The sequence below is a fragment of the Hemitrygon akajei genome, chromosome 22 (genome assembly GCF_048418815.1).
Source record: "Hemitrygon akajei chromosome 22, sHemAka1.3, whole genome shotgun sequence".
Taxonomy (NCBI): Eukaryota; Metazoa; Chordata; class Chondrichthyes; order Myliobatiformes; family Dasyatidae; genus Hemitrygon; species Hemitrygon akajei.
The window spans coordinates 46,637,194-46,665,027 of record NC_133145.1 but is presented as its reverse complement, the minus strand read 5'-3'; the positions used below and the strand labels follow the sequence as shown (position 1 = coordinate 46,665,027).

The 27,834-nt window shown below is 37.6% G+C and overlaps 1 protein-coding gene across 3 annotated transcripts in view; it reads left to right on the top strand.

The window, feature by feature from the left end:
* tbc1d16 (TBC1 domain family, member 16) overlaps positions 1-27,561 on the top strand; it is a 110,768-nt gene extending 83,207 nt beyond the window's left edge. For all 3 annotated transcript variants that reach the window (XM_073026154.1, XM_073026155.1, XM_073026156.1), the window contains 5 exons: positions 3,464-3,598; positions 4,206-4,392; positions 5,233-5,412; positions 8,107-8,253; positions 20,066-27,561. In XM_073026154.1, coding sequence (XP_072882255.1) covers positions 3,464-3,598; positions 4,206-4,392; positions 5,233-5,412; positions 8,107-8,253; positions 20,066-20,305 — 889 coding nt within the window. In that variant the 3' untranslated portion in view covers positions 20,306-27,561. The remainder of the gene's footprint in view (positions 1-3,463; positions 3,599-4,205; positions 4,393-5,232; positions 5,413-8,106; positions 8,254-20,065) is intronic.
* The last annotated feature ends 273 nt before the right edge of the window (positions 27,562-27,834 follow it).

The window sequence follows — 27,834 nt, the reverse complement described above, 5'->3', positions numbered from 1 at the left end:
CTTCTCCCCATAAGCTCTGATGCCATGTCCAATCAAGAACCTATCAATCTCTGCCTTAAGTACACCCAACGACCCGGCCTCTACAGCTGCATGTGGCAACAAATTCACCATCCTCTAGCTAAAGAAATTTCTCTACATCTCTGTTTTGAATGGACACCCCTCTATCCTGAGGCTGTACCCTCTTGTCCTAGACTCTCCCACAATGGGAATCATCCTTTCCACATCTACGGTGTCTAGGCCTTTCAACATTCGAAAGGTTTCAATAAGATCCCCCTCATCCTTCTAAATTCCAGCAAGTACAGGCCCAGAGCCATCAAATGTTCCTGGAATCATCCTTGTGAGCCTCCTTTGGAGCCTCTCCAATACCAGCACACCTTTTCTAAGATGAGGAGCCCAAGTGTTCACAATGCTCAAGGTGATACCTCGCCAGTGCCTTATAAAGCCTCAGCATCACATCCCTGCTGTTGTATTCGAGACCTCTTGAAATGAATGCTAATATGGCATTTGCCTTCCTCACCACACTGACTCAACCTGCAAATTAACCTTTAGGGTGTTCTGCACATGGACTCCCAAATCCCTTTGCATCTCAGATTTTGGATTATCTCCTCATTTAGAAAATAGTCCCCACATTTATTTCTACTACCAAAGTGCATGACCATGCGTTTTCCAGCATTGCATTTCATTTTGCCACTTCCTTGCCCATTCTTCTAATCTGGCGAAGTCCTTCTGCATCCTACCTGTGTTTCCTCAACACTACCTGCCCCTCCACCAATCTTGGTATCATCTGCAAACTTGGAACAAAGCCATCCATTTCATCATCTGAATCACTTATATACAGCATGAAAAGAAGTGGTCCCAACACCGACCCCGCAGAACACCACTCGTCTCCGGCAGCCAACCAGACAAGGATCCTTTTATTCCCACTCGCTGCCTCCTTCCAATCAGCCAATACTCTAACCATGTTAGTAACTTTTCTGTAATACCACAGGCATGAGGTAATTTGGTAAGCAGCCTCATGTGGCATCTTGTCAAAGGCTTATTTTAACTATTTTTTAAAAATAATATATATTTGTGTGTGTGTGTGTAGAAATTCTGTAATTCAGTTTTTTAAAAACTTTATTGAACAAACACATATCTGCAAACAAGCATTGGCTATCAGTCCGAATGGTAAATATCTATACCGGGGTAGAAGAGAGTAGGAGCAAGGGAAAGAAAACACAAAGAGCATGTACGTACAACTACATACAAACACAAACACACACATGATCTACTTACCTTACATCACCCCTCGTTGTAGATTTACAGCTATTTTAAATAAAATCACAGTCCTCAGTAAATCAACTCAAGTCCTACATTTTACCAGGACCCTGTATGAGCCTTTCACTGTGCCAGGTTTTTTCTATTACTATGTATTGCATTGTACTGCTGCCACAAAGACAAATTTCACGACATATGCCGATAGTATTTAACTTGATTCTGATTTTATTGGGATAGAAGTGGGTATAAATAAACAAGAGTATGTTGGAATAATTAGTGTCAGAGGAAGACAGGATATTGAAGAAAACTTGGCATTCTGGCCTTCATTATTCAGAGCAATGAGTCTAGAAGTTGAGACATTGCAGCTTTGCGTGGAGTATTGTGTCTGGTTTTGGTCCCCTGCTTTAGGGAAGATGGAATTAAGCTGGAAAAAGTGCAGAAAAGATTTACAAGGATGTTGCCAGAGTTTGTAGGTATGTGTTATAGGGAGAGATTGGACAGCTAAGACTTTAAGAGACTGAGGGGTAATCTTATAGAGGTGTATAAGAGCATAGGGGAAAGAGATAGGGTGAATGTACACGTTCTGTGTCCTTGGGATGGGAAATCAAGAGAGCATAGGTTTAAGGTGAGAGGGCTGATGATTTAGTAGGAACCCGAGAGGGAGCTTTTTCACATAGAAGGTGGTGTATACGTATGGAGTGACTGCCAGAGGAAGTGGTTGCAGCAGATAAAATAACAACATTTAGAAGATATTTGGATCAGTGCATGGATGGCAAAGATTTAGAGGTGAAACATGGGCAAATAGGACTAGCTTTGATGACATCTTGGTCAGCATGAACAAGTTGACCTAAGGGTTCTGTGCTGTATGACTACAAGATTAGATTGAAAGAGAAAAAGGGGATATAAGGACAAGGAAACAATAGTACATTAAAAAATGTTAACAATTCTGACATTTCCAACCTTTGCCCTGCAATAATTTCAAAAAAATGTCTACTTTTATAACTTTTAATGCCAGTTAGAATGATTAACAAACTAACAATGTTCAAACTATCAAAGGACATACATTGCTGCTTATTCATGCAAAATATCTGTATTGTGTCACTTAGATAATTGATATCAGTGGAAGAAAGAATCAGGGTCAGAGTAAGTCTTGATAAATTTTACTAGTGTAAATAAATGTAACCGCGACTGTTTTAGGAAATCATGTGAATGCTTGCTTTCATGTTGTTAGTAATCTTTAGAATAATGCAAATATACTTTGTAGCTTGCATAAAACTGATAGTTTTTGCCTCTTTTTTTCATTCTGCTGTACTTGATTTATTCTGGGTTTTTTTGGAGAGCCTTGTTAGAGCTTAAGAAAAGTGTGCCACATTGTGGTAAAGCTGGTTAGTCATCTGAAATTCATCTAAATAACAATGTCATTTGTCATGAGGTTAAGAGTTTATATCCAAAGAGGAAATAAAAGGCAAATTAAAATAGATCTCCCAGTCATCAGAGAATGTTTATGCAAAGATATGATTCAAGATCATCTATAAATGAGAGCAAGAATAAATAAGAATCACAAAGAATAAATAAAAAATGTTGTTTTTCATCTGTAGTGTTAAAATTAGCTTGAGCTTGATCTGAATCATTGTGTGTACATGCTACTTTCAATGTCTGCATTGAGTGTACTGTATGTGTGATCTTCAGGCAGTATATAGAAGGACACTTAATGACTGTTTTAAGGAATATTTCAATTCAGGAAATGTTATCAACTGGGAAACAATTACTGAAGATATTTAAAATTAATATTTGACAATTATAAATATGCATAATATCAAGCAGTAAAATAGTGCTGGAGCAGTGTTGGGTTTCAAAGTGCAGTATTAAGTAAGATTCACCTGCATGGCACAATTACCAATATAAAAAGGAAAATTATTTGTTTTTACAGTTAGCATGTATTAACCACATCAGTGCAAATCAAAACACAAGTAAAAACTGTTTTACTTATGTGTATTTAAAAAATTATTTTGACATATTAATTGAAGGACAGTGACAATTGTGATGCAGATATTTGCAGACCTGTTTGGTGATGGTTAGACGTGGTCTAACAGATCATTCCAGATCTTGTTGCCAGATGGCAATAGCTGGAGAACTGGATGATGAGGGAAAATGGGATGATGGCTGAATGTCATAAATTGAGATTTAAATTACTCCCCTGTTGCAGATTGTCAATGACTCCTGAAGAGCAGGAAGAATTTTGGCGAAAAGTTCAGTTTACTGTTGATAAAGATGTGGTTCGAACTGATCGATCCAAACAGTTCTTCAAAGGGGAAAACAACCCCAATGTGGAATTAATGAGGTAATTGTCTGTGTTTATGTATCTTGGCCAGATGGGAGAAAGGTGGCATTTTCATACAGGGAAACTCTAAAAATGGAAATGTGGTATCTTCTCAAATTTACAACTTGATGAACAATAGTTTTACAGGTTGACAATTTTTAGCTCTATTGCACATATTTTTAATTTAATGTACTTTAAATTGGTGCTCTCTTTGTTGGAATAATGTTAACTGTTTTTCAAAAAGTTTAATCACATGAAGTGGGTTGCAATGTTTCTGAAAAAGTTAATTTTTTAAAAGGGTATGTTCAACTATGAAGTCTTTAATCCTGCATATTTCCTTCCTTATGAAAATTGCTGACCAAAGAAAGCTACAATAGTTCAAGAGCAATGCCCCATCCCCTCCTCCACCGCCCTCCCCATCCCCTTGAAATTACCTTCATGCAAGGCTGAACAAGAAGAGCATTCCAATTTCATAACAGTTTCTGTGTCTGGCATAGCTGGCAGCACTTGTCTTTGTGTTTTAAAGATTAAGGATTTTCAATTTTTAAACATACCAGAATTCTGGGATTCTTTTCCCTGAATAAACTCCTGAAATGAATCATGTCTATGCAACTGAATTTCTTCACAGGAGAATTTTGCTGAACTATGCAGTTTACAGCCCTGAGGTAGGCTACTCTCAGGGAATGTCAGATCTGGTGGCTCCAATCTTGTCAGAAGTCAGGGATGAATCCGACACATTTTGGTGTTTTGTTGGACTGATGCAGAATACAATTTTCATCAGCTCTCCGCGGGATGATGATATGGAGAAACAGTTGGTAAGTGCTGAATCAGATGGGAGAAGTGATTGGACTGGCAGTAAAGATGATTGATGAAGCTGAAGTAATTTTTGGAGGCATTTCTATTTCTTATCTAATCCATCAAATTCTGTTTAATACTTTACAGGATAATTAGCCTTAAAAATCATTTCCAGTGCAGCACAGTTGGGAATAAGTCATATTTCAGTAAATACTGTTTTTATAAGTATTTACAGCCTACAGCCTGAGCAGGTTTTTTAATTTTCACAGCTGGGTTTGGCTGTGTGCAATAGAATAACTTGAACAGCTAAATGGGCACAGTCATTGAAATTTAACTTTGTAATATTTACACCAGTAGTTTGGAAAGTATTTCAGTGATTAGTAAGAAACCATCCCCTTGTGTTGGTGTTCCAGTGTTGGCATGGGGTCTGCGAATCCTTCATGCAGTGCAAAATTTATCCAATTTAGGATACCAATGCACCCATTGCATTGGTTAGCGTAAATAGAGCATACTTCACAAGGCCATAAGACATAGGAGCAGAATCAGGCCATTCAGGCCATTGAGTCTCCTCCGCCATTCCATAATGGCTTATATATTATCCCTCTTAACACCATTCTCCTGTCTTCTCTCTGTAATCTTTAATGCCTTGATTAATCAAGGAAATTATTATATAAAGTTGTTCAATATGTATAAAAGATATCCTTAAGAATTATCTTTCCTTAAGCCAAATATTCTTCTTTAACCTATTGATTATTTTAACCTTATTGTTAAGTTTAATAATATTATGAACTTTTATATGCATGCATGTAATTAGTTTTTCTAAAAATACGGCGTTTTCGTAAGTACTTTTTGTTTTAAAGCTGTACCTAAGAGAGTTGCTGAGATTGATGCACCCCCGTTTTTACCACCACTTGGTGTCCTTGGGTGAGGATGGGCTCCAGATGCTGTTCTGTCATCGGTGGATTCTTCTCTGCTTTAAACGCGAGTTTCCTGAAACAGAGGCACTCCGTATTTGGGAGGCATGCTGGGCTCATTATCAGGTTGGCATCCATTTTTTAGGCCTATGTCAAGTCTAATAAGTCTGAAAAATACTGATTACAGGAAATTTAAAGAAATATCTATCTCAGCTGTAACATTATGTTTTTGCAACCACAAGTCAGCCCCAAATCCCTCTTCTTCATATCACATCACATAATATCCCCACTAAAATATAATAATATTGCAGTATATATATTAGCAGTGATGATGAAACTTGCCATTACAGCAAGAAGCTGACCATTTCTGAACTATGCAGAACGTACATGGCAACTCAAAAGTTGGTTTCCTCAGTTCCTTATTTGTTCACTGTTTAGACTGTCTTGCAATTATTTCCAGGGTAATCCTCCTAAAGCATTAATCTGTCAAGAGTTTAAGTTTGAGTTCTGGGGAGGGTGCAAAACAGACTTACCAGGATGCTGGCTGAATTAGGGGGTATTAACTAGAATGAGAAATTGGACAAACTAAGTTTGGGTTTTGGAGAGAGTGCTGAACAAATTTACCGGGATGCTGCCTGGATTAGGGGGCATGACCTAGAAGGAGAGGTTTGACAGACTTGGATTGTTTTCTCTGAAGAGTCAGAGACTGAGGAGAAAACTGATAGTAACAAGATTATGGGAAACATGGAAAGGGTAGATAGTCTTATTTTCCGAAGATGGAAATGTCAAATACTAGAGGGCATAGGTTTAAGATGAGAGAGCAAAGGTTTAAAGAAAATTTGAGAGGCAATGATTTTTTTTTAATTTACTGAGAGTGGCTGGTGCCAGAGGAAGTGGCAAAAGCCGATACAATAGCCACGTTGATAAGTTATTTAGAAAGACACGTGAACAGTGAATAGAGAGATGTGTTCCATGTGTAAGCAGATGTGATGAGTTTAATTTGAAATCATGGTGGACCAAAGGACCTGTTCCTGTGCTGTACTTTTCTGTGTTGCAGAATGTTCAAGAACTGTTTTCATTGCCTTTAAGAGAGTTTCAGATTCCTGTAACTATCTGGGAGAAAGGTTAAAAGCCTCAATTACTGCTTAACGATCTCTCTAGACAGAAAAAAATCTTATTTTTGGGAATCATACTTTACTCATTTTAATGACTTACCATTTTTAAATGTGTTTATTTGTGGTTCTTTGTGGAATGTGGATATTACTGGTGAGGGTGTCATTAATGGTCCATTCCTAAATGCCCAAACTAAAGAGGCAATTCTGAATCACATTTTCTATAGAAGTGACACATCTGAAGTTGCATGCAGAGCAAACTGAGTAATGATGACAGATTTCCTTCCTATAAAAACTATTGAACCAGATTGTTTTGTATGATGGTTCCTTAGCTTTGTGATTACTCTTGTTCCTGGGTCAGTACTTTAGGCCTCCGGGAAACAGAATACTACTGAACCCTCAAACAGAAACTGGTATTGGAAGAGGTGGAAGTAAATGCCAGAGCTTTCTCAGAGTTACTAGATATTGTCATAAAAAGCAGCCAACCACAACGCCCAGTCCCTACTTTTTAATCAAAAGATTACTGCTCAAAATGACTTGTGTTGAATTCTATCCACTGCTTTTCCATTCCTTTTTTTTTAATTAATGGGTTGACCACAGTCCAAAGTACAGCAGCCAAAGCAATTCTGACTTCAATCCCTGCTTTATCCTGCGCTTTCTAATTTAAGTTTTCTTTTGGTGTTAAACCCGTCTTGCTAGAAAGCCTCCTTCACAGCCACTGTGGCTATTCACTGAAGAGACTAAGGTTCATTGAAGGTGCGATAGGACCTAGACCTACAGCAGATGTTCTTGCTGTGCTGCTGGAATGATCGAATGCTGTATCAGCATGAGGTGCTGGAAAACAAGACAGTGCATAGACTTCAGTTTGATAAAAAAAAATCTTCAGAGAGTGTTCCAAAAAAATGTGTGTGTGCCCAAAGATTTTAAAAGATGGTATAGTTTTACAAATAATACTATTTTTTCAGTGGGTTATATTGCCTGCCTTGGTATTCACTGATCTGCATCTGCAGTTCAGTAAGTGTAACCCAGCTAGCTTGTTTTTCTTATCGCTGATCAATTCTGATCTTCACAATCAAAAGTATGTCTATTTATTGAATTTAAATTAAAAATTTGAAGACTGCTAAACATTCCCTGTAACATCTCTAGCACAGAGGTGGAGATGTGTAATTTAAAAGCTATCTCAATCAGAAAATCCTACTCTGCCCCACAGCCAGTGTTTTATTGATTATTTAAATATTATTCATAATATTCTTAAATATTATTTGTAGCTATATGTATTGTGAGCTGTGTGTGAATTTTGGTACTGTGTTGTGCACTTTAGCCCTGGAGGAACACTATTTCATTTAGCTGCATTCATGTGTATGGTTAAATGACAGTTGAATTTGAACTTGAAGTAAACAGATAAAAGATATACAGCACAAAATCAAAAGAGAGAGCAAGTATTGGCCATGTTTACTAGCATTATTTGTCCGTTTTATTCAAAGCCTAATGCTAGCCCTAATTTCAGTCCTGAATGAATTTGGATTTTCATTTGGAGGATTGTAATGGGTGGAAGGGATGAAATGTAGAGAATTGCTGCTAGAATTTCAGTTATTGAAGAGTAACTGCATATTGGCCCTGTTGATTTGATGTTTGAATTTCTGAATAATAACACCCATGCACAGTTTCTGTATGCTAGTAATATCATTTATGTATATGTGCCTTGCAGACTGACTACTTCCACCTGTTTGTTTGTGTGGCTATTGTTGTGATTTATGGGGATGATGTAATTGAACAACAGTTAGCGACAGACCAGATGCTGCTCCATTTTAGCAACCTGGCCATGCATATGAGTGGAGAGATCGTCTTAAGGAAGGTAAGAACTGGGAAAAATTCTTTTGTTCATAAGTGTTAATAAATATTATTGTACAAAGTGATAAATGTAGTAGATCTTAGTTAACTGTGACATATTGTTTAAAAATACATAAATTATTTCCATTTAATAAAAGGTGGTCATCAAGGGACTGATCAAAAATATTCTTAATACAGTGATGCATTGCTTGTTTGGTTTTCTTTACAGTGTAAATTCTTACCACCATCCAGTTTTGTGCAAAGAAATAATGTGACTTTGCTTTGTTGGTAATTTCCTATTCTTTTCTTGTTACCAAAATTCACAAGAACCATTTTAATAATAGAATTCTTTATTTTAAGTCGGGCTTTCAGGCATTGCATCAATATGAACATAAGTGACATCTTGACATTTTGCCAAATTCTAGTATTCTGCTCCTTTATTGTATGCAGAGCTGTTGAGTCAGAGAAGGACTCCCTGCTTTCATTTTAAAATAACTTACAAGCTAAATGAGCTTTTATTTGTAAGGTAATTTAGGCAGTGAAGAAAGTAACAGTTATTAGATTGGAATAATCAGATTTTAGTAAATTGAAGTGTTGTGGGCCATCTGTTGAAATAGTTTGCTTATCTCTTTTGATATTGTTACAGTATTCACAATGCATCCAAAGTGTAACTGTGTGTAACAACAGTACTACTCTTAATATGATCATGTGTTGCATCCATTCAAAGTCCATAAGATAAGTAAAACCAAAAACATGCAATGTCGCAAATTCCATTTGAAGAAAAACGTTAATTTAGAGATGCATCAGGGAATCAGAGTCTAGGGCCTATACAGAATAAAAATGGACCCAATGTCCCATTTTATCTATATTGATTATGATGCCTATCTATGCTAATCCCATTTGTCTGCAATTAGCCCATATCCCTCCACTCCTCTCCTATCCAAGTACCTGTCTGACTGACTCCTCCTCTAGCTCATTTGTATGTAACCAAAAAAAATATTTTTTTCCCTTATGTATGAAATTGTGGGAGAAAACTCCCACAGAAGAAAATGTGTGGAAAAACTTGCCCGTTAGATCTGTTTTAAATTTCCCTAATCTTGCTTTAACCCTCTGCCTTCTAATTTTACATTCTCCTACTATGAGAAAAAGTCTCTGACTATCTTAGCTATCTGTGCTCCTCATAATCTTGTAAACCTCTGTACGGTTAACCCTCAGCCTCTGTTTTATTTCAATGTAGCTTCTATTAATTATTCAAATTTTTTTTAAAAAGTAACTTTTCACCATTGCCAATGATCATCTTTTACCAATGTTGGAATCACTAAAATGGTCAGTCTGTAACAGCATGGCTGTTTGTCTGTCAATGGTTAAAATGGGTTTTTCTTCTCATTCTGAAATGTGAACATTATTCTGGTCACTGAGGAATGGGGATGAGGAGAGGCGGAACTATAAAAGGGGAAAATAATAAATTTAAAATTGTGAAGATAAAGTAATTCAGGTGACAGGCTATTTTGCTTCATCATCACTTGATTCCCATATTCATTGATTCCTTAAATATCTGAAAATTAATTTATCATATCTTTTAATATGCTGTCCAACTGAACATTGATAACTGTCTGGAGTTGACTATTCACAGCCCACAGAGTAAAAAGAAAAAATATTTTCCTTTTAGTCTTAAATGGGCAACCTCATGTCTAGAGACCGGGACAAAATATGTGGTTAGTGCTAAAGGCAGATCCATGGGCTCTTTTTGGGGCCACATTTCAGACCAAGAATATAATGCTCAGCTTCTGTAGTGTCATACATGAACAACAAATAGCAAGGATAAGCTTCTACCCCTGCGCCCTTTTCATGTGGAATCATGTATTAGACTTAGAATCTATGACTTTGCCAGTTACATGTTTGCTGAAAGATGTATATTGTTGGAATGGAAGTAAATTGTTCAGCCTTTAAAGTCGACTCTGTCATCCATTCAGGCCTGGTGGATCTGGACCACAATTATGTTTATTCATCTTTGGTTGTATCTGTTGATGTTAGTGCCTCACCAAAAAACACTCGCCAACTTCCACTTTTGAAAAATTCAGTTCACTCAAAATCTTCAGGCTTTTAGAGAAAGTGTTCCAGATTTCCACTACCTTTACTCTGAGGAGGAGCAGCGGGAGTGGGAATGTCCTGAATTCAGTTTTTAGTGTGCACTGTTTTGAACTCTGGTGCAAAATAAATTTAACTGAAATAAACTTAAAGTACCAAAAACATTGAAGCGATTAAGATATTTCCTCACGTTTAGATGTGACTTTGGCATTAACAGTTTGAAAGAAACAAACTTTCATCAGCCCAGTATATTTCTATAAATCTTGAGGAACAAGGAATTTGATAAATAAAGTTAAACCAAATGGGATTTCTTCTTTCTGTCACTGAGATAAAATAAAGTAATAATTATTGTTCCAGAGACATCCTTGATTGACAGTAAGGTGATGGGGTCCTAAGATTCAATTAGAGCTTTGTATCTAGGCATTGTTTTTGTAGCAGCCTGGATTTTCCACTCTTGTGCTTGCCAACCCCTCATTTGTCTCACATTTAAAGTGTGGAAAACTGCATACTGCCAAGTGCAAACGCAGAAAACCTCCAGCCAGCAATTTTATGATTGCTTTAGCTGTTCATAGTAATAGTTTTGAACTGGATGTGGTAGCTCTGAAGAAATAGCTTGTTTTTAATTATTGAACTATACACTGGCATATAAAATATAAGTAAAATTCTGCTTTATTGAAAACAACATTTTTGGAGCAAAAGAGTGTTTTGTTAGTCAATATTGTTTCATCATTTGAAAATTAAAATTAATCGTAGTACAGGGTTAGTAATCTATTATATTGCCATATTGAATTTGTTTATCATCAGTTTTATCAGTAGATGACCATCAGATGCATCATCATGAAAAGGGAAAAATATATAAAAATCTGTTAACTTTCACCACCGATCATTGTTTTCTGTTGTCATACATAATAACGAATGGTATTTGTTTACTTATGTTAAATAACAGAATTTTTCCTAGCAGTTTTTATTCTTTCACCGTGACAGTGCTGTTTAATAGTTCATCCAACCTAATACTTTAAATTTATCGCAATCTATTTTTCCTACTTTAAGCAAAATTATGACTTGTAGCAAAAGTTATTCAATATACTCATATCGTATAATTTCTTTTAATTTATCACAAATAAAAGTTCATTCATGGTGATTTGGTCAAAGTAGGTAGCAAAAAAATATAGCCAGCTGGGGGTGTGGTAGTCAGGTCAATACTGTCGTTCTTAAACACGAGGTTCTACAGATGCTGGAAATCTAGGGTAACACACACAAAGTGCTGGGGGAATTCAGTAGGTCAGACAGCATCTATGGAAAGCAATAAACAATTGATGTTTTGGGCCAAGACCCTTCATCAGGACTGGAAAGAATCGGGAAGAAGCCAGAATAAGAAGGTGGGGAAGAGGAAGGAGTACAAACTAGGAGGGCATTGGTAAAGCTAGATGGATGGGAAGGGGGGTGGATGAAGGGAGAAGCTGGGAGGTGATGGGTAGAAAAAGGTAAAGGGCTGAAAAAGAAGGAATTTGATAGTGATGAGAGTGGATCATGGAAGAACGGGAAGGAGAAGGGGCATCGGGGGAGGTAATAGGTGAGGAGAAGAGAAGGGGTAAAATGGGAACTAGAGTGGGGAATGGAAGAAGAGAGAGGGGGAAAGAATGAAAAGTTATCAGAAGCTAGAGAAATCGATGTTCTTGCCAGCAAGATGAGGGCTACCCAGACGGAATAAGAAATTTGCTCCACCAACTTGAGAGTGGCCTAGTCGCAGCAGAAGAGGAGCCCATGAACTGACATGTTAGAACCTAAGAGTGTTTGTCACTCTTAAGCCCAGATACTTTACACATCTAATTTCAGATGACAGGGGGCATTTTGCAAGAGAATACACAATCTAAAGAAGTATTTTTAGAAGAGTAAAAATTCTTTATCCACTGGCAGACTCCAAGAAGCCACAGATGGTAACAGTGAGCTGGAAGGGAAGGAAATCAGTGAGGTCAGCTTCCAGTTGCAGTATGGTATCAGATAGGGAGCTGGTGAATAAGATGGGCAGTTTTGGTTATTGATGACATCCCTCACACACTGATCTGAATGCATCCTTTGGGGCATCCCAAGGAAAAGAAAGAGATTTATCCAAGAGAGGATATAACTGGTTTAATGGGGAAAAAAACAAAGCAAGTAAGAAGCTAAGAATTTGAGAAGAGTTGTCCAGCTGGAGTACAAAAAGCTGAGGGTTCAGGTGATGAAGGTCCGATTGATGTTACAGTGAATGAGCTAGTAGAACAGTTGACTTGCAGTTCCAACATCCCAGTTTGATCCAGATTTCCAGTGTTGTCTGTATGGAATTTGCATATTCTCGCTATGACCAAATGGAATCCCTTGCAGTGTTCCGATTTCATTCCACAGTGAAAAATGTGCATTTTCATTTCTGAGCTGATCACTATAACGTGCTTCTAGTGTGTAGATGAGTGATAAAATCCCATTATAGGGTGATTTAAATAAAAGTAGTATAGGATTAGTATAAATAGGTGCTTCATAACTGACAAAACTCGGTGGGCCAGAAGTCCTCTTTCTGTGCTCTATGACTTTATGATTAGTATGTGATCCTATGGCGAGAGGGAAAATTACAGATTGCAACAATGGTTGGACATGGAGGAGATTGGTTAAAACAGGCAAGTAGACCGACACAGAATAAATCTTTCTTTCAAATAAATCTTGGAGTTGACACTCAGTTTCATTCACTCAGTTTTTCCAAAATTCAAAACTTGCAGTAGTGTGCAAAACTGTTAAAGTTCAAAGCATATTTATTATCAAAGTATGTATACATTATACAATCTTAATATTCATCTCCTTACAGCCACAAAACAAGAAACCCCAAAAAATTAAGAATAAAGACTGACTAACACCCAATGTACAGAGAGAGAGAAAATCAAATTGTACAAACAATATAAGTAAGCAAATAGCACTTAGATTGAAGTGAGTCCTCCAGACACAAAACCAGGAGCAGCCAGAGCAGGCCCACAGCCTCAGTTTCAGTTTGGCACATAACGAAGTGAACGCAGACATGAAGCCTGGAGCAGACCTACAGCCTCGGCCTCGGTGCAGTGAAGAGCGGAGTAAACGTAGCAGAGCAGTGAGCAGAACTGGCCCGACCCTGGCCTCTGGTCTTGACACCCTGCCTTTTCAATCCATTTGGCCTGGTATTTAAATCACCCAAACATCAGGTTGTTCCTCACTCTTTAGAACTGGGCCCTGTTGCTCTGGACCTGGACCTCACAGCCACGTTTCAGCCTGTCCCCAACCTTTCCAAATTGGCCCGGTGCTTAGTTTGATCAAACCTCGCTCTCGGTTTAGGTGGACATGGCCCGAATCTGCCTCTCCTCCACTCTGACTCTTCTTCACTCCACTCACCTCAACTTAATCTCAAATATACCTCAACTGACTTCTCCTCAAACATGCCTTGACTTCGCACCTGCTGGCATCGACCCTTAGCTCAGACTCACCTTCGCTCATCTCTACATCATTTGCAGTGATAATTCACCATATTTTTTTAAGAAAAAGCATTATTAATAAAGCATTTAGTTGTATTTCTTGTTCTGTTAACTTCTAGTAAGTTGTCTCTCACCCCCAGCAGTGCCATTTTAAACCAGCACACATAAAACACACCTTAAACTTAGGCACATATATATAGCCAGGTTTTGCAACTAAGAGTTTTGCACAGTACTGTATTTGTCAATGTGGAGCAAAGTGAGAGCAAAGCATGTTGGAAATGGTAAGGGTTGAGTACCGTGGGAACGGCATGAGACAGGTGGCAGAGTGCCAGATGCAGGTAGTTGGCGCTGGTGCAGACACACCCAACCCTGAGACACCAAACAAGCTAATCTGATTCCTAACAAATGGTTTATAGATCATTATAGAATGTCTCTCTGGTGCTTCCCTTTCCCTCCCTTCTCCTTTCCCCTTATCCCAATGATGATTCCCCTCTCCCTGCCTACTACATATGTATTAATTTTAGGTACTGCACTGTACTGCTGCTGCACAGTACTATATTCCAGCAGGTATTTGAACCATGCCCTCTACCAGTGTGTTATTCAATTCTAATCATCAAATACTACAGCATAGAAACAGACCTTCATCCTATCTAGTCCATTCCGACTGGATTTTCTGGTTAGTCCCTTCTACCTACACCCAGATCAGATCCCTCCAGACCCCTTCCATTCCATATACCTACTCAGACCTCTCTTAAATGTTACAACTGTGGACAGGAAGACTCTACAATGGGTAGTCAAAACTGTTGAATGCATCATCAACACCAGCTTATCTGCCATCATGGATATGAGGAAACGTGCCAGATAAAAACCAGCGATATCATGATAAATCCTACCCACCCTGCTCACAGACTGTTTGTCCCACTCCTATTAGGGAGAAGGTAATATAGCATCCATGCCTGGAGCAACAGACTCAAAAACAGTTACTTTCCCCAAGCTGCAAGGCTAATCAACAGCTCCACACCTACAACCACCACTGCTTTATCATTTCCTGTCAGTCACCTTACATACAGACACTCCTCTGCCCAGCGTCACTCTATGGACATACAATCAATCTATATATTTAGATAGATTATGTATTTATATTTATTGTGTTTTTTTATTATCATTGTGTTCTTTATCTTACTGAGTTTTTGTTTTGCTGCATCAAAGCTGGAGTAACAATTATCTAGCTCTTTACACTTGTGTACTAAAAATATTAACAATCTTAAACCTTGAAATTTCATCTAGAATCTTGAATCTGCATCTACTAATCCTATTCATTCCACATTTGCACCACCACTCTTAAATATCTCACCTTTTACCCTTAACCTATGACCTCTAGTTCTAGTCTCATCAAACCTGAAGGGAAAAAGCCTGCATACATTTTTCCTGTCTATACACCTCATAATTTTGGATATTTCGATACAATTATCCCTGATTTTGCTGTGCTGCAGAGAATAAAGTCCTAACCAATTCAACCTTCCCCTATAACTCAGGTTCTCAAATCCTGACACCATGCTTGTAAATTTTCTCTGCACTCTGTCTAGCTTACTGATATCTTTCCTGTAGGTAGATGACCAGAACAGCACACAATACTATAAATTCAGCTTCACCGGCATCTTGTACAATTTAAACGTAACATCCCAACCCCTGTAATCAATAAAACAAAAAATACAGCAGATTCTAGAAATCCAGAATAACACACACAGACTTCTGGAGGAACACAGCAGGTCAGGCATCATCTATGGAGAAACAAAATGTGAACATTTTGGGCTGAGACCTTTCATCTCTCCATAGATGCTGCGTGACCTGCTGAGTTTCACCAGCAGTTTGTGTGTATCCTGTAATCAGAGCCCTGATTTATGAAGACCAATTGCCAAAGGCTCTTTTTATAACCCTATCTACCTGTAATGCCACTTTCATGGAATTATAGACCCTTATTCCCAGCTCCTTTTGTTTTACAGCACACCTCGGAGCCCTGCCGTTCACTATGCAAGTCTTATCCTGGTTTGTCCTCTCAAGGTTAACAGCTACTGCTAAAATTTTAATTTAACAGTTCAACATAATGATAATATTTTTAAAATATCTACATAATTCATTTACTTAAAATAATTAGTATTAAACAAATACCATTCTTATAGCAACAAATTGCCTTGAAATATTTTGTTTCAATTGTGCTAGAAGAGAGATATCAATCTAATGGTGAGGTGCAGCTGTCAGTAGATTGTTATTTCCTGCTGCTTTCTTTATATGAGGAAGTAGCTCTTTGTGGTATTTCTGTGCTTTTTTTTTTGTTTACAATGTTTTGACTTACTCTTGTGTGGCAAGAATAAAAATAGTAAATGTACAAGCACTCTGCTCATTTCTTCTGTCATTTAATTTGCCCTGAACCATATTTAATGTAATAACAGCAGATAATGTAAGAATTATTGGTAACACTTGAACTAGTCAGACCAAATAAATGCACAATTTCTGAAGTATTATCTGACTTAGCTACTCAAGCACTTGTGAATGTTTAAACAAATCTCATTCATCTCCGTTACTTGAGCACTTCATATGCATTATTACAATCTTGGATAATACAATAATATTGCAGGTGCCAGAATTTGGTTGAGGGCTGTTACGACCTCTTGCACTTGTCTCTCTGATGAAACAGGCTATTGGTTATGACAAGTATGTTCACTATATTTTTACTACTCCTTCCTTGCCAGAGAAATACATCTCTTTTTCTCCAGCAATGAAGTTGCCTAGGAAGATCAGTTCTTTACCCACTGGATTGCAGACTATGTTTTTTCTTCTCAAGGTTAGAGCAGAAGCTCTTGGCCACATCAGTAGGTTGCATGGTTGAAATGTATGCACTGACAATAGTAGACAGTGTTATATTGAGGCAGGGATTATGAGACATTCACTAATCTCATTGAGATGCCAAAATAGCTCATTCTAAATGGCAAAGTTGGTTCCATAATGATAGCAGTTCACTTCCAGTTTGTCATTCCAGAAAAAAGTTTGGCTCATTGTGTTCCTCCAATGTCATTGTCAAAGCATCCAAGTTGTCTTACTTTGATGGAACATTGTTCAGATCTGTTACTGCTAGAGCTGTGCATGAGCATCCTAATGATCCAGACCCCTAAAATTCACAATGAGGGTTGAAAAAATGACTTTAAGTCTAAGTGGTGGGACTTCTAAGATAATCAAGACCCAACTATGCTGCACAGTGAGTAAAAAAACACACACACACACACACACACACACACACACACACACACACACACACACACACACACACACACACACACACACACACACACACACGTGTAGACATGGCCATCAGCAAAACCACCCAACACATGCACACAAAACACACGTGCTTGCTCCATGTAAAAAGACAAACTCGAGGAAATCTGCTGGAAATCCAAAGGAACACACACACAAAACGCTGGAGGAACTCAGCAGGTTCGGTAGCATCTATGGAAAAGAGTAAACGGTCGACGTTTCAGGCCAAGACCCTTCTTTGGGACTCTATGTAATTTCCCTTATCTGCTGGCATTTCACTTGTTACTCCTGTTGACTTTGTCCATCCCTGAATCTTTTGTCCTTCAGTTTCCCTCACCTACATACTTTTACCCATCCTCCCACAAATCTCCTCTGTCCAACACTTACACTTCCATCCTTCTGTCTTACACCCAGCGGTTTAAATTCCTTCTTCCTTCCTTTACTGGGCACCCATTTCCATCTTTTATTCTCTCTGTCCTACTCTCCATCCCCTAGCCCATAGCCTGTGGCAGAAGTCACCTCAAGCCTGAGGAAAAAGCCCTGCTCTATCACTGGTGGCTTTCCCTCAGCAGCTGTTGACGTGACATTGCTAGCATCTCAGCGGGCTTTGGTTACAGAACACAGCCTACCTAGTAATGTCCTAAAATGCTGCTATCACCATCGATGATTGTTGGACAGACAGCTACATAATCTGCTCCATCATCCCCACCAGGAATGTTGCTGCATAAAAACCAGTGTTGAAGATATCAATGACACCACAACAAATGCTTTTCTCACACAGTCTGGTGACCCTCACCCATCAAGATCTGCACAATGTCCCAGTATCTTTGCAGCCCTGAAGTCCATTTTAGTTGGTACGTTTGAAGTGACTCTTCGATTTTTTTAGTGGAAAAAGTCCAGAACTAGTTTGATGAAAGTGACAGGGAGATCCAAGAACTAATTAACAAGAACTTGTAACAAGAAATTAACAACCTTCCCCCTCAGCTGTCCTCACCTATCAACTGATGAAACATCTCAGCCCGAAACATTGACTGTTTATTCATTTTCATAAATGCTGCCTGACCTGCTGAGTTCCTCAGCATTTTGTATGTGTTGCTCTGGATTTTCAGCATCTACAGAATCTCGTCTTTACCTATCACTTTCTAGCTTGAACTCCTTTCCCTCAACTTCTTATTCTGGATTCTTCCTCCTTCCTTTTCAATCCCGATGAAGAATCTTGGCTTGAAATGTCAGCTCTTTATTTCATTCCATAGATGCTGCTTGACCTGCTGAGTTCCTCCAGCATTTTGTGCATGTTATAAATAACAAGCCATTCTTGAATTAGAAGCTGCACTACACTTTGAAAAACAACGCATTCTACAGGCAACTGAAAGCCAAAGTCTGACAAAAAGAAAATTGTTCAAAGAATTGATGGGTGGAAAGAACATAGGAGGTCCAGCAACTTGTTAATAACCATATCATGCATAGAATCAAACTGCAGACAAAATTCTGAATGCTTTCCCCCACCCCACAAAGAGACAAGAACATCATCTTTAAACGTCAGCACTGAAGGCGTAATTACACTCAGTTGACTCTCATGGGCAAGCCACATCATTTACATACCCACACAAGAATGCCCAAACGATCAGCATGTTGCCTTCATGACACAGTCCATTATGGTATAATACCTTGTGTGACTAATATCTGCCAATACTTCCAACCATTTATGTTCTGTGCACGTTTACAATGTTTCATTTCAATCTAATATCATTTTAAGTATTTCTTACAACAGTACCAGGAGTTGGCAAACAAAATTAAAAGTAATTATGAGAAAGGCCTTTGGACAGTTTTCGTTGTAAAGCTTTAACTAATTGGGAGTGAGAAGAACATGAGTGCAAAGGAGATAAGGGGAAATAAAGTGGGTGGCACTTAAAAGTCTAAAGTGAGTACTAGCTGTAGATTGAGGAAGATCTGGAGGCCAATTTTATATTCAAAATGTTTGCAATTGGTAATTGATCCTCAAGCCTGCCCTTGTGGGGAAAAGAAAGGATTCATAAGGAATGATTTTTCAACCAATGCCTTCTTTTATTTCTTGAATGATCTATTAATTTCAATGCACTGTACACAGGCTTTCTATAGGCCTTCATTGGAGATGAAAGATGTAACACTTTGGTAATTTAGTGAAGAAGCTTAAAACAAGAGGAACACAGCAATTTATGTAAATTTCCAATACTACCTGTGAACGGTCATTAGTTAAATAACATCAGTGTTTTTTTTCTATGCCAGTTTTAGTTTAGGCTGAATTTTTTTTTTAAATCAGGGAGAATACTATCTTAACTTGGCCACCAGGTGAATGCTATTTTAATAAAGATTCCCAGTGGTAGGCCACTGTGAAATGATCATGATCAAGATACCAAGCTCTCGACAACCTTGTGTAAACAGCAAACAGAAAACAAATGTACCTTTTATTTATCTTAATAAGGAGCTAAGCAGCTTGGCATATCTTAATACTATTTTGTGTTTACATTATTTTCCTTTATGAACTGGATTAAATCTAAAATCCCTATGTATTTGTCTGTAGAAACTGATACTGCAAATATGTGAACAGTACAATCAGAGGCCAGTTAAATGACCTCTTGTGTGCTGATGAGAGTGGGAGAATGTGGGATTCATCAACGAGGAGAACTGAATTCTATCAGGGGTTTAACTTTGAGGGTAATCAATTGATGAGGTGGATGAATGATGATGGGGATGATTTGGGTTTAAACCATTCTCCTGCACCTCTACGATCTAGCAAATTAGTTCCATTTTTGCAAATGTGTACAAGTTTTTTCCAGCCACTGGATGCACAAAGGGCCACTAGCAAGTGCTTAACAACTTTTGTACCAAAGTGGAATATTTTTTAAAGTTATTTAGTGAAATATTTAAGTGAGTGAAGTGTCATTCAAGCTTGTTGATTTCATTTGAGATTTTTTTTCTTCTTCTCTACAGGCACGGAGTCTTTTGTACCAGTTTCGCCTCTTGCCCAGAATCCCCTGCAGCCTACATGATCTTTGTAAGCTGTGTGGCACAGGAATGTGGGACAGTGGATACATCCCAGCTGTGGAGTGCACATTGAATCACTTAGATTTTGACAGTTGTCCATATGGCGGGACATCTGCTACTCCATCTCCAAGATCAGCACAAGAAGGCAAAAAAGGAGCTAAAGATGTTTTCACATTCCTGAGATAATCATATTTTGTGCTGAGGACTCTAGTACATTTTGAAAAATTGTTCAGGAAGTGGTTTACCTGAGAGAGGCTGAACCTGTGGTCTTAGTAACTATAGTTTTTTGATAGCTGAGGGCTAGTGTTGGTATGCACCCTGACTGCAGGTAAGATTTGGGCATGTCTAGACTGATACCGTTGAAAAGAAAGAGAGGTTTGCATTTATGCAACACCTTTCCAGGAGCCTCAAAGTGCGTTACAGCCAGTGAAGTACTTCTGAGTTGTAACAACTGCAGTAATGTAGAAAATGTAACAGGCAATTTTGGCATTTGATAAAGGTAGATGAACTAGTTTGGTAAAGTTTGTTGAAGGACAAAAATTGACCAAGAGGAGCATATGCCTGCTGGAAATTGTGCCACAGGATTTTCTGTGTCCACCTGAGAGTGCAGGTGAGGCTTTGGTGTAAGGTTTCATCTGAAAGGTGGAAACCTCCAACAGTACAGTATTTCCCATATACTGCACTGTAATGTCACCATAAATTCTAATGTTCAATTCACTGAAGTGGGACCTAATCCCACAGTTGTTCCAGAACACAGAATACTTAAAACTTTTTCACTAACTCTAGCTGCCTTGAAGTAGAGAAGCTATTCAGGGAAAGGGAGCTTGTTATAGCCCAATCACTTAAACATGTGAAGATACAGATGTCTTTATTGGGGATTCTTCTGTAGCCCCAAAATACTGTCCAAGTTGAATGATTGGGGAAGCACACTCTGGAACATTTATAATGTAATGCAAAATATACATCTGATTTTTGGAAGATGTTGTGAAGGTAAAAATATGAAATTTAATGGGTGATTTGCATTCAGTGTAAGAATTCAGTGCTGATTTTAAACATTTTTTAAATTGTTGGCACCCAGTTATCTGCAGTATTGAAAATAATTCTCAGTTAATCACATCCCTATCAATTAACTGTTCTATCTTAAAATATATTCCCAATTTCAGATATATAGCTAAATGCATTGCCTTTTCACATCTGCTTTTAAGCACATGTATAGTACTTTTATGGAAAGCTGTGGATTTGTGAGTGCTGTGGGATTTCAGATTTTTATTGCCAAGATAAGGTTTCAATTGGGTTGCCATTGGGGAAAAGTAAAACAGTTAATTTATCAGTTTCTTCCTACTATTATGAAAACTAAATTAATGTTTTCAAGAAAATTAATGTTAAATTGCTGCACTTTCTTTTAACTATCAATAATTGTAAAAGAAATGTTAAGATCTGATCTGGGCAATAGTTTACATCTTATGAAATAATCTTAAATGTGCTGGGGTTCTCTTAAATTATGGTCTGTACACTTAAGTGTCGTACTTTGATATACATGCCATTTAAAACTAGTTCTCAGTGAAACAATAAGCGTAACTTGACAGCTGTGGTCATGTAACCTTCTGATATCATTTTAGGGTTTTAAGATTACCCTCTAATTTGTTTATTCATTCATTTTGATCTTTAAGCATCATCACCAATATATTTGCTTCATTAGAGATGAAATTGTGGCCCCTTTGTCACTGAAGCAACTTCAGTCAAGCTTAATCCCATCACAGTAAATGATGGGGAGTACCAAGAACCCAATCAGATTTTATCATTCTAGTAAATTTTGGCTGAGTGCTAGTTTTTTTTGTCACAAATGAAAACCCATTGAGGCAGCTATCTTATGGCCAGTTGTACAATTAGACAATGATAGAATGACAGCTATTTCCAAAAGCAATTTCTGAAGGTGAAAATTGTAGATTACTTGTCTTTGAAAGCACAATTTCTTCAATTTACTCTCTACTTTTAGTGGTATAAACTGTGAAATCCTTCTCAATCACTATTCTCTATATCTATGTTATTTTGCCCAACATTCAAAAGAAAATACAGATTACTTGCTAAATCCAGTAACCATAAATCATCGTTAGGTTAATTTATCTAAGTAAAGTCATTGTAGTGCATGAAAGTGGGGAAGAATACAGAAAAAAATCACCAAATAACATTCAAAATTTTTTGTATATTCTTTAAATCTTTGGAAATTTCTTGGAAATTTTAGGCAAAATATTCAATTTGACTATTAACAATCAGTGGATGAAAGTGATAGTGTATGGTACAGTTTAAAAGTCAGATGGCAGATAACTGGTTATCATGGAAATCTCGGAATTTTAATATATTTGTGCTCACCAATGTAGGTGAAATTAATGTTTTAACCTTTTGGCTACATCCTAGATACCAAACTTTTTCTGAAGCACAATGTATTTCCTTGTTCTCAAAGAAAAAGACATGAAATATTAAGGATTTCATGTATTAACTTCAGAAAATTTGCATATTCCAAATAACAGGTATCTAAAAAAGTACAAATTCGTACAAATTCTCCCAGTATTATGTTTTTGGTGTTTCAGAGGTACTTTTAAGTTCTTCAAGTTTAAAATGTGTCTGTGATTGCTGATAATATAGTGTGGCTCAAAATAATAATAGGACGTATGGAAAGCTGGTCATAATAAATACCTTGAAGTGAACAATTTGTTGACTTTCCACCAACTTTTTCAGTTTGGGTATAGCAGTCACATAATGTGTTGCAAAGTAGATGTTGCTCCTAATTTCTGAACTGGTTTCTAAACCTGAAGATATAGTCTAGTTTCATTTCAGGAATACAATATTGTGCTCCCGATGTTTTGTTTTCAGACATAACCATGCACTTCTCTATTTGTTGCCAAAATATGATTTCCTCACCAACAATGCTTTGAAGTTTGTTTTCCTTCATTTTGATTCCTATTTGATTAGATTGATAGTCTAAAGCATTTCTTTTGTATTCTAATGATTGACCACAGAACTGTAAATCTGGTGTTAATTTCTCAAATATGCAATTGAGTCATAGAGATTTACAGTATGGAAACAGCCTCCGGCCCACTGCTTCTATGCCAACCATCTTGCCTATTTACATTAATCCAACTTGCCTGCATTCATTCTATATCCATATCTTGCTCATTCAAACACTAGTCAAAGTGCTCTCAACCGTTGTTACTGTTCTTGCTTCCACCACCTCCTTTGGCAGCTTATTCCAGATACCAACTTCTCTTTGTGTGGAAGAGTTTACCCCTCAAAGCCATTTAAACTTCCTGTCTCTCACATTAAGGCTGTAGATTTTTTTTGCAAAATATTCAATTTGACTATTAACAATCAGAGGATGGAAGAGATGGTGTATGGTACATTTTAAAGGTCATTCCAGATCATTGGTTATCATGGAAATCTCAGAATTTTAATATATTTATGCTCACCAATGTGGGTGAAACTAATGTTTTAGCCCTCTGGCTACATCCTAAATGTCAGAAACCTTTCATGTCCAATCGTGTCATTCACTGGCCTTCTTCACAGCAGGAAAATCGGACCTAGCATATCTAATCTCTCATGATAACTCAAGCCCCTCAATTCAGCCACCACTTTGTGAATTTTCTGTACACATTCTCTAGGTTAATCACGTCTTTCCTAGTTGTCACTTCCCCAGTTGTCCTGTTGTAACCTTGGACTACATTCTTCACACCATCAATTTTGGTGTTATCTGCAAACATAGTGGTCATGTCACCCACATTCTTGTCCAGATCATTAGTACAGATGACAAACAACAGCGGACCCAATGGCACACCATTAGTCACAGGTCTCCAACCTGAAGAACAGTCCTCTGCATTCTACCATTAGGACAATTTTGTAACTATTTAGCCAACTAACCTTGGATTGCATGGGTTCTAACGTTCCAAGCCAGCCTATCACACAGGATCTTGTCAAAAGCCTTACTAAAGTCCAGTAGACAATGTCTATCACCCTGTCTGTGATGTGAGAGATGTGTTTTCCCTCAGGCAAACCCATGCTGACCATCTCTAATCAGTCCTCGCCTTTCCAAATACAAATACAGCCTGTCTGTCAGAATGCCTTTCACTAACTCTCCCACTGCTACTATAAGGCTTATCAGCCTGTAGACTTCATGAGGTTCAGTGCAATGTAGAAAATAGGTGATTGTCTATTGGCCAGGAAATGGAAAACAAGAATAAATGGGCTATTTTCAAGTTAATAGGTATTTATGAATGGAATGCTACAAGAATCAATGGTGGAGTTTCCATTGTATATGATCTATTTTAATGGTTTAGCAAAGGAATAAAATATGTTTATAGGTTCGCTTAAAATAAAAGATTTGTGAAACAATACTGAGTTATGAAAATGATGCAAAAGTTTGCAAAGGGGTATACTGTCGGTTAAGTGAGTGCACAAGAAGGAAGCAGATGAAATAAATATCAAAGGTTCTGCATAATGTTTGTACACAAAATGTACAATGTGCAGGTGGAGCTAACAATTAGTATATTAGGACTTTATCACAGAGGTGTTGCAGACCATAAATAGGAAATCTTGGTGCAACTGTACCGGATTTTGGTGAAACCTTATCTGATGAACCACCTGCAATTTGTGTTTCTATGTCAGAGGCTAGATGTATTTGTTTAGAGGCAACACAGCAGAAATACACCAGATTGTTCCACGGAAGCAGGCTATGTATGCCCTATTTTGAGAACTTTATGCAGGGTAATCCTATGCTCACTCAAGATAAAGCTCAGAGATAATTTCACTGAGGTGGGTTGACAAGATGGATGATGAGAAGCTGTTTCCTCTAAGAGTGAAAAGTGTCTTTTAAACTTATTATTCAAAATGCTGTATTCCAAGGAGATAGGGATGCTCAGTCAATGATTATATTCAGGGCTCAGGTTAAAATATTTTTGGATACTAGAGTAATCAGGGTATATGCAAATAAGATGGGGCAATGGATTTGAGAAGTGGTCCAATTAAATGGTAGAATAGACTCAAGAATTACATGGCTCCATTATTTCCTATATTCTTTGCATAGTTGTGCAGTGACCAGAACTGCACACAATACTTGAAATGTGGCCTAACCAAAGTTTTATACAGCTATAACAGGACCTCCCAACATTTATAGGCCTTGCCCCAAACAATGCAGGCAACCGTGCCAATGCCTGCTTTACCACCCTATCCATTCATGTTGCCTCTTTCTGGAAGCCATGGACCTGCACACACTGACATGATGAGTTACAGATGTACTCATTCATTATGCCCTGATGTGTAATGAGGAAATTTTAAATAAATGTTCAAATATTACTGACTTTTGAGGCCTCCAATTGACTCTTCCGATTTGTTTCCAATTTTAAAAAATGAAAGTTATGTAGCTGCAGAAATAAAAGCAATGATTAATAATGGAAAGCAAAAGAGGAATAGAAACTTTATTGTGCATTTGTTCTGATTTTGAAAGATCTACAGATGTACAGCTTTTAAACTGATGTATTCAGGAATCTTAATACCATTTTTATGATAATGTTTAAAAGCTGTTTTTGATCTACAAATTGTAGTCATTTTATGTTACATTACAATTTTTTTAATCACTAAGATCTTGCTTGGCAATTTAAACATTCCAAAATGAAAATAACTTTATAAACTTCCTACATTTTGGCAAGAAGCTAATATTAAATTATGTACAGAATTACAGCTTTACATCTTGTTTATATGTTGATAATCTTTCCCTATTACAGTGATGAACTAAGTAACATGTCACATTCCATTCCTTAATTACTTTTGTTACCTGGCTTCATAATGAAATTTCAATAGTGTACAAAGTATCCTCCAGCATCATATATTTTGAAATCAGATAAAATGCATTTGTAAAGAGGAACAAGTAATAAAGAAAATGTTTTATGGGGCATTAATTACGGAACTAAAAATAATTGTCTCTATTAATAATCATTGTGGATTTCTCAAAAGGAAAATGTATGTACCCCACCCAGTTATTCTGCGCATTCTTTCAGTTGTCATACTCCTTTCCAAATTGCGGTTCACACCCACTAATCTAAATAACTCTCAGTCATCTCAGGAGGGAGATGGGTGAATTAAACAGCAGCTCTGTAACACCAAGTCTCAGATTGTGTTTTTTTTCCCCTCTCCTACTGGCATGAACGCAACTCTGAGTTAATTGTTGGTAAAATTTGGGCTTAAATTTGATTTGCATAGACAGGAAAAACATTATTTATTAGGTGGATATTCAAGTTATTAATTGTTAAGCAAGAATCTCACACACACTTTTGGATTATAATGGGCCTCTTGGAGAGAATATTGAAGTGTACAACATTGCTAGATTTAAAGAGACTACCATGTCTCCATTTTCAAATATGTTTTTCAGGCAATGCAGCGGAACTAAATATTCATAGAAATTATGGTTCCTGAGAGAAAAAGCAGGGTTTGAATTTGAAATGTTCAACTCCTGTTTTGCCTGCATCCATGATGTGTTTTACTCATATTTTATCATGTCAAGTGGGGGGGGGGGGGTTGTGTACAGTGAACACAAACACTGTAAGGGGCAGGAACTTTGTTATATATGGAGAGTGGGAAGAAATGTAGGGTGAGGGGTGGAGCTTTCTGGTGATGCATTGTATTCCACGGCTTTTGCCAGTGTTCTGAAAACACTAACATATATTTTCAATTGCTTATCAGCAGTGCTTGCACACATTAATGAAAGGATTTGTATGGCAAAAGTGCATTTTGATCAATTCAAGTTGACTTTATTGCTTTGAAAACTGAATTGATCCAGGAACATGTTTAAGTAGTAGCTAATCATTTTGAAACGTCACTGTTGGAATTGCAAAATAAGTAGTGATATACGGTACTGTACAAAAGTCTTAAGCACATTTGTATAGCTAGCATGCTTAAGACTTTGGACAACACTGTATTCGACAACGTGGTGCGGAGAGTGAGCTTGTAAATCTGGCAGGAGCAAATTATGTTGAGAATGGCGAGGGTGTAGCACCACGGGAGGGGTGTGGACAGGTGGCAGAGAAGGAATGCCAGGTGCGATACCAGCCAAGGTCATTTGGTTCCAAATAATTGGTTTATTGATCATTTCAGAATTACTCTCTGGTGCTTCCCGCTCTCTTCCCCTTTTCCCAACCATGATTCTCCTCTCCCTGCCCCCTTCCCACCCTTGTTCCACAAAGGAGACCCATATCAGAATCAATTTGACCCTCACTCACATATCATGATTATCACGCAGTGCAGTGTGAAACAAGAAATTACTACAGTACTGTGCAAACATCTTAGGCACTCTAGCTATGTGTATGCCTAAAACTTTTGCACAATACTGTAAATGTAAAAAATGATTTGTTTTTATTAAAGGAAAATGTTGTTCACATAAACTATAATGTGCAATCCTGCTCGCTGGCTTGAAGTATTTCATTTTGCTGCCTTTATTTATTTGCTTGATAGAAAAGTGTGGTCAATTATTTGTTTGCCAAATGCATTAGAGTGGACTGCAAGGAAGCTGGTGATTTCACAAGTGGACACTGAAAATTTAGGGAAATACGGCTGTTGATTCACAACACGTGTTGAGTTCTAACTATAAACAAAAGCAATTTTTTAATGTTCTAGATCATTTCTCAAACTCCATTTTAATTGCAGTAGGCATAAGTTTCATTTCTCTAAAATTT